The 8,206-nt window shown below is 32.4% G+C and overlaps 1 protein-coding gene and 1 pseudogene across 1 annotated transcript; both read left to right on the top strand.

Annotated features, from left to right (window-relative positions):
* Positions 1 to 69: 69 nt before the first annotated feature.
* LOC105255323 lies at positions 70 to 4,454 on the top strand (annotated as a pseudogene).
* On the top strand, positions 199 to 2,039 carry LOC105255317 (delta-latroinsectotoxin-Lt1a). Its single transcript, XM_025414830.1, has 4 exons — positions 199 to 225; positions 293 to 591; positions 1,323 to 1,511; positions 1,712 to 2,039. Exons 1-4 carry the CDS (start codon positions 199 to 201, stop codon positions 2,037 to 2,039), a joined length of 843 nt encoding a protein of 280 aa, XP_025270615.1.
* Positions 4,455 to 8,206: the final 3,752 nt, after the last annotated feature.

The raw sequence follows: 8,206 nt of genomic DNA on the forward strand, positions 1-8,206 counted from the left end.
GTCGTTTCTCAAGTGCAATATTCTATATCAATTCGTATGACTATAATGTGTCAATTTATTTGACCCGGATATCTTTTTAAGAATGGGAGTCCGAAGAAACATATTACTTTGTCGAGTCTCAATAGGAAGAACTTCGAGTGAGCCTTCGGCAGTTCGTTTGACACGAGAAACAACGCGCTGGATACAGACTGTAAAAACATGAGACAATCCAACATTATAAGAGAGGTGAGTGAAAGAAACAATCATCGATGGTCTTTCGATTTTTCTATGTCTTGACGTAAATTATATTTAGCAAGAATATCGGAATATACGGAGTAGGGAGATAACAAATCCGCAGACATCTAGCAGCTCCCAGGGCAGCTTGGAATCTGTCATATGTCACGCAGCACAAGACGAGACGACGACGCAGAAACAATCTTGGAGCAAGGAGGAGATCGAAAAAACATTATCAAGTCTTCCGAGAGGCGACATAGCTTTATCTCTGATTCCTACTCTTCATGGCGATGCTCTACAAAAAGTTCTGGAAGAATTTCAATGTGTAACTCTCAACAAAAATGAGGATCACATATCGTTGCCCACGTCCGCAGATGAGTACGGAATGATATTAGCATTTCTAATTTATGCGCGTTGCATTAAGATAGAATAAATAAATAAAAGTAAATAAATTCAAATTTTCTTGAAGATCGCCAGTAAATAAATAAAAGAAGTAGTTAAAATCGATCAACACTGGCAATATTTATTGAGGTAAAAAATCACAATCACGATGTTTCGACCATAGATTTTGGTCCTTTTCAAGTGAACTACAAAAAAATTATTTCCAGTAATACAACAATAAGAAAAATTAATGATACTAAATTACATAGATGTTCAAATAAGATTTGAACAACAAGTTATATACATACAGTAATTAAATTAACAGTTCTATCGTGAGAAAAAAGAAATCACTTCGTCAAGATTATCATGTCACTGTCTCCATCAACACACAGAGAAAGACAAAAGTAAATAAATAAATAAAGATAAAAAAATTCAATTTTAAATAGAATTTATTATACTTCTTATAATTTATTGTGTGTATATTCCTATTTTATGTTATAAATTTCTGTTGATAAAAATTGTTTTTGTTGTCAAAAAATCATTCTATTTCTACATTGATCATTTTATTTAACTTATTTATTTTACATATCATAAGATGCTTTATGTAAGTAAAATAATAAAATATTTAATTATAAAATTTAATATTTTTATATTTTATAATTTAATATTTTATATGTTAATTAATTATCCAGTATAATTAACTTAAAACATGCAGAATTTACATGCAGAATTAAGGAAGAGACTATATTGGTTGACGAAAATAGAGCAGCGGCTACCATGACTCCGGTACAACTACTTGCAGAATGGCCGGATACGTGTCTACTGATTTCTAGCTGGCTGGGTCATATAGAAATAGTTAAGGCTTTGATAGAAAAAGGCGTGCCAGTTTCTACGAGAGACAATGATGGAAGATTTATGTCACTTATAATATATAGACGTCTAAAAATTTATCACAAAAAATTGAAATCAAACTTTTGAAAACTATAATTCATTTATTATGATAGTAATAATTTATACTAGCTAGGAATAAACTATCGGATACCTTGATTTATTAGTCAATTAAGCCTGTAATTATAATAAATCATTGGTAAAAATTATACATTTCCACTATCTCCAGGACACTGCTACATCTGGCAGCATGTACCGCGTCCACGAAGATCGTGGAGGAGCTACTGAAACATGATGCTGATTCATGTGAGTGGGATTTCGAGAAGAAATATACCCCGTTGCATTGTGCTGCCGTAGCTGGTTGCGTTGATACAGTTAAATGCTTGATCAAGTCAAAGGCAGATGTGGATGCCAGAAGAAGTCCACTTTATTACGCCGTGTTGAACAATGCTGTGGATTGCGTCGAAACTCTACTGCAAGCAGGTGCTTGTCCTGATAATTCACAGGTGCTTCTTCATCACAACCACAATTTAAACATAAATTTAGTGGAGAAGTAATATTATAAACCAAAAATTGCTAGTGTAAAATTAAAAAGGCAAACTACTAATTATCTGATACAGCGAATTATGTAGAAACAATTAATTTCTTGCTAAAGTAACGTATCTCTTCCAGATATATTTGAGATATCTTCAATGAATTAATTATGATTCGTTGATACAAATATGCCTTTGCATGTGACGGTTACTTTGGGCAATGTTCATTGCATCAAGTTACTGTTGGATCACAATGCGGATGTGACAGTCAAAATGGAACTCACGAAATCGACGCCTCTACACTTGGCGGCGAATAAGGGTAACGTGGAATGCACTAAATTAGGATGCCTGTTGGATGCCGGCGCGAGGACCGATTCAAAGAATGATCAAACGGCGATGCACTTGGCAACGCTCGCTCAATCTGTAGAGACGATAAAGGAGTTGATTAAATTTGGCGCAAATGTGAACGCAGAGGATAAGAAAGGACGCACTCCTCTACATGCTGCGGTTTCAAGTGCCCGGAAAAGCAGCGAACTGATCAAGATTTTAATAAAAGTTTGTAAATAAAAATTCCTTTAACTCACTGAATAGAACACCTTCTTTTAATTAAAGTAATAAAAAAAATTAACTTTACATTTTAAATAAATTTTTTTAATAAATTACGTTAAGTAATTCTATTTATGTAATAAAAAAATTTAAATAATGATTTTTATTCTAACAACAGAAGTAATAAAATTATTTTTTTTTAAAGGCAGGTGCATCAGTTAATAAGGCACACAAGTACGGTTACACACCGGTGCATGTTGCGGCCTTCAACGAGGAATCGCAGACGGTGACGATGTTGTTGTCAAAAGGTGGCGACGTAACAGCGCGTTGCCAAAGACGGCATCACCGCTCTTAGCATCATCGTACGCCGTACATACGCCGCAGCTGTTATCGCAACTTACGACGCGTCTCGATCAAGCAGTCACATTACTCGATCACGAACGTTATATATAGACTGTGAACTGCGAATAGATTTTCGACCATTAGTCGCATTGAGCTGTCGCAACGAAACGGACCTGATGCTCTGTCCGGTGGAGGTCGGTCAAGTTCACAGCATCCTAAAGCATCCATTATGCGATAGTTTTCTCCATCTAAAATGGAAGCGTATTCGCCAGTTTTTCGTGCTCAATCTTCTGTTCCATTTAATCTTTGTCGCTTTCTTCACCGGCTTCGTCTGCGCGACATATTTATGGGACGAAAAACAGTTGAACAGAGCCCTCTTCCTGCCAGTATTAACTGTTACCTGCTTATTTGCGATTAAAGAGATCTTCCAAATTAGCTATGATATTTACTATTATACTAAACGCTGGGAAAATTGGTTACAGTGGAGCGTGATAGTGGCATCCAGCATCATCTTGATTCCTCCACCTCGTCCATGGCAATATCACGTTGCTGCCGTAGGTATTCTGCTGACCTGGATGATGATTGTGATCGGTTATTGTCCCATGTTTTATCTCTATTTACAAATGCTTACGCGAGTGTCCATCAATTTCTTCAAATTTCTCACAGCCTACTTTTGTCTCATAATTGGCTTCTCTCTTAGCTTTAATGTGCTGCACGGCAGTTACAAGTCCTTTACTGATCCGTTGCTCAGTATGCTTAAGATAATAGTTATGATGTCCGGTGAGCTGGAATTCGAGGACGTTTTTCTCAATGAAGAAGCCGCTTAAGTATCCTGGCACGACGCATGTTATGATTCTTTGCTTCGTTATCCTAGTGACAGTGATACTAATGAATCTAATGGTTGGTCTGGCTGTGTGGGATATCCAGGAAATATGTAGAATGGCGGATTTCAAATTGTTGCTATTGGTGCATCATGCCGAGATAATAGGTCGTTTCGGAAATATGCTTTCTAAGTTGATTGATACACTCATGCGTGTAAAATAATACAAGCGTGCAGAAAGACTACACTATTGTTCCATTCATCGCAACAGTGTGCTATACGTATTCGGCCGAATGATCCGCGCGAAAAGTGTCTGCCACGAGAGCTCATTCAGTCGTTATATCGTCTGGCCGACGAGCAGAAAATGCGACGAGGAACTTTCCGCGGTGACGCGTCATCACCCCAAAACCACGTCGCGAAGGAATCGAAGTATGTGGGATTTAACAGGACGTACAGCAATGTCGGTAATCAATAGCAATTGGACGATCTCGTGGCCGAGCTAAAGGAATGTTCCCATGACATCAGTATCAGGTTGGATAGCTTGACGAACAAGATAGAGAGTTTCGCCCGACAGCAGATTTGACGATGCATTTGTAACATTACATCAAAAAAATTATATTCTTAACTTAAGAATATGCCACTTATCTTTAGAATATATACCACTAAAATAAGCGCCAAGAGGATCCTATTATGTTAAGAGGAAAATCTCCTAAAGAGATATTTTTAATACACAGAGAAAAATATTTCTTTGGATTTAATAAATTTTGTTGAAGTCAAATAAATTTAATTATTGGTGTAAAAGTTTTTTCCTCCTAATTTCAAATAATCTGTTTAATATTCTGAATCCCAACAAGGAATTCAGATTAAATAAATTATTTTAAATTTATGCACACAGAAAACCTATGTGTGAGCAGCGTCCCCCTTGATATCAGTTTAATTTCAAGCTGAATGTAAAACTTGACGCTACTGAATAATATACAAATAAATTTGGCAGCGTGGAGTTTTTTAATAATTAAAATTTTTTCAATTACGAGCTACAATCAATTTCATCGTTGAAGAAATCGGGATTCTGACTTTTACGACAAAGATGTAATAACTTTCGATGAAAATATAAACATAATTTTTCTTCATCTAATTATTTATCAGCAGTCAATCACATCTAACACACACACACACAGACAGACACACACACACACGCACACGCACACGCACACGCACACGCACACGCACACACACACGCACGCACACACACACACACACACACTATTGATAAACATAAAATAAAATCGCACTCTTTTATTCTCGACGTAATTTTCTATTTAAATATATTATTAATTTTTGTAGATAATTATGACAACTATTTTACACAATTTTTTTTAATACAGCAATTTTTTATTAAAATAATTTTTTGTAAAATAGTTTTATACAATAATGTTTTACTACTGATTGTGAGATGACTCGACTTTTTTTTTTTACCTTTTTTTGAAAAGGTAATTTTTTTAGGATATCACTAATTTTTGTAGACAATTAAGAAATAACTATTTTGCACATTAACTTTGTTTAATGTAACATTTTTGTAGTTTAAATAATATTATGTCTTGTGTATAAAACAGTTTTTTACAATAACATAAAATTTTTTACAATTTAATACTGACACATGATTAACTTTTTTATACTTTTTAAAAAAGTAATTTTTGAGGATATGTTAAATATCCAAATAAATAAGCAAAGAATCCGCTACCAGCCCCGTCATTTCATTAAAATATGACGATCTTCTCTACTTAATATACTTTTTGCAAACTTCGTAAAGTTAAAATATTAACAAAGCTACATTCTTCAATTAATTACAGGTGAAGTTCACTTTAATAAAATTTTAATTTTAGGTTTAGTTACAAACCTTCGACATTTTCAATGAAGAAAAATCATCTCTAAATAACTTTAGAAATCTGTTATTAATGTTACTAGATAGTGTGATATTGCAGTAGATTGTATATAGGATGAGTTTTATTTCGTGTACCAATTTTTTTTATACGAGGGATTACTGTCCAGGTAGCAAGCACACGTCATTTTGACGTTTTAAACTAGTCATTTTTGGTCATATATCATCAAAATGACTGATTATTGTTACATGACTTTATATTGACGTCTTGATATAACATTATTTTGACGTCATTTTTCAATCATGAAGTGACGATTATTTTATTATGAATGTCATTAGTTAGTACATCGATCCCATAAAAAAAATCTTTCAAAATTTTTTATATAACATTACTTGTTTCGCGATCAGACTTTTTATATATTTATTGTATATATATATATATATATATATATATATATATTTATATTTATATATATATTTATTCATTTTTATATTTATTATATTTATATTTATTATATTATATTTTTATATTTATTATATTATATTTATATTATATTTATGAAATAGAGAGATGAATTGTAGTTTAATATTACTGGCAATAACGAAAGAAATATTACTGAGATATTACTGAAATAGTCAAAATTATTAACTGATTCTTTCAATAAAATATCACTGATTTACAGCGCTGTACTTATAATTACTGTAATCAGTGATTATTTACTGTTTTTCAGTGATAATACACTGATTCACTTTTAGAGAGTGCTTTATTCGACAACATTATTCAATATATTATTATGCTAAGAGAAAGACGTCAAAATGCGGTACATATCATGATGTCAAGAATCTGTGACATTAGACCGTCACTTTTACGTCTTAAAAACGTCAATTCGTGACGTCAAGAATAGTCAGTGAATGACCAATTTGAAACATCAAAATGACGTGTGCTTCCTACCTGGGTGATTGCAATTGCAATAAATTAATCGATACATAGGTAGCAATTATTTGGATACGTATTACATTCGATATGCATGGTCGATTCAAATAATTGACATCTATGGGTACTTTCCGATTCACACATGATGCGCATAAAGTGACAGAAAATGTATAATATGCGTGACATGAACTATACATTTTAAGTATACTATAATAAAGTATACATTTAAAGTATACTATGTGCCGATCAATTCATTCCAATTACAGTTGGTAATTTCTCGCATGATAAAAAAATTATATCTCTCATCGTCACGAGAACACAGCGTCTCTTTCGTCAAATGTGCGAATCATACAAGAAAAATATGTGAAAAATGTAGTCACGACGGTGACGATGACGTATCTTAATTAAATAAAAAGTTTCACATTGAGACTTTGCATCGTTATATTTCTGCTTATAGAGCATATAGAGCAAAAATAAAGACACTTTCCTGATATAAATCAAACCCAAGCAATTGATTGAACCTAATAAGAATTTGATTGATTCAATGATTATTGAGAACCGATAATATGCATTATTCGCAACTTAGCCATTCGCGTAAAGATACACGGTGTGTCTTGCGCCTGAGTGATGATGACTCGACTTCAAGTCACTACCGTGTCTCTTGATACATGTATATATTTATTTATATTTATGTATATTAATATCATTTAATATTTTATATAATTTAAAGTTTATATATACATATAGAATATATTTATAATATATATACATACAGAATATTTCAATATTTCACATTAGTGAAATAAATTATTATTAAAGATAAAAGCAAATAATTAATTCTACAAATAATAAGTATAGTAAAATAAAATAAATTAAATTAAATAAAATAAATTACTCACGATTGTTTCGTCATCGCACGATGCGTTTAATGAGTTACTTTTTCGTTTCTCTCGTTTATTTTTTTCTGCTTTATGATATTCACTTGATATTCAAAATAAGTAATTACGCACTAATCAGCATATGATCGTACAGCAATTTACTTTGTACAACACTCGCGACGTTACACCATGCCTTTTGTCATCTTGCTACATGAAAATAATGCAATATACCTCAAAAAGTTATGACTCACTCGACATTAATTAAAATCAAAATCAAAACGCGTCAATCACTGTGTAAATAAAAATCGTACAAATTAATAATCACTAATTGTAAAAATTATACAGAACAATCGCGTTTTGAAGGATCGATTCTCGACGAACGATTCGAGTCTTCCCGCGAGAAGTCAAAATTGAGTTCGAACGCGTGTCGCGCGTAAACATAATATAACAATTCATCATATAACAATTCTTTTAAAAAAATAACCAGTATATTGAAACAGTTTCACCAACTGGTCAATTGATTGGTTTTTATATCAGTAATTAAATCGGTAAAACTGTTTCGATATATTGATTATTTATTTTAAAAGTTTATTCATTGTTGTCGCGATGTTAACGTACGGAATAAACGGAATACATTCATAAGTTACAATTTTATTATTAATAAATAGTTGATTTGACTATTGCTTTTTCCATTATTCGAAATACTCGATTATACGATTGGAATATAATTAGAATATAATTTCGAAACACGTATTTTGCGTGATGCGTTCATTTAATTAAGCAATTAAAAAG

This window comes from Camponotus floridanus, unplaced genomic scaffold (assembly GCF_003227725.1).
Source record: "Camponotus floridanus strain SB8 unplaced genomic scaffold, Cflo_v7.5 scaffold113, whole genome shotgun sequence".
NCBI classification, from domain to species: domain Eukaryota; kingdom Metazoa; phylum Arthropoda; class Insecta; order Hymenoptera; family Formicidae; genus Camponotus; species Camponotus floridanus.

What these genes read in the sequence shown, in the direction of transcription:
- LOC105255317 (XM_025414830.1), top strand. Translation starts at nt 199, where the DNA reads ATGAGACAATCCAACATTATAAGAGAG. An exon ending in AATCCAACATTATAAGAGAG is followed by an intron (nt 226 to 292) that starts GTGAGTGAAAGA and finishes AATTATATTTAG; the next exon opens with CAAGAATATCGGAATATACG. An exon ending in GACAATGATGGAAGATTTAT is followed by an intron (nt 1,512 to 1,711) that starts GTCACTTATAAT and finishes CACTATCTCCAG; the next exon opens with GACACTGCTACATCTGGCAG.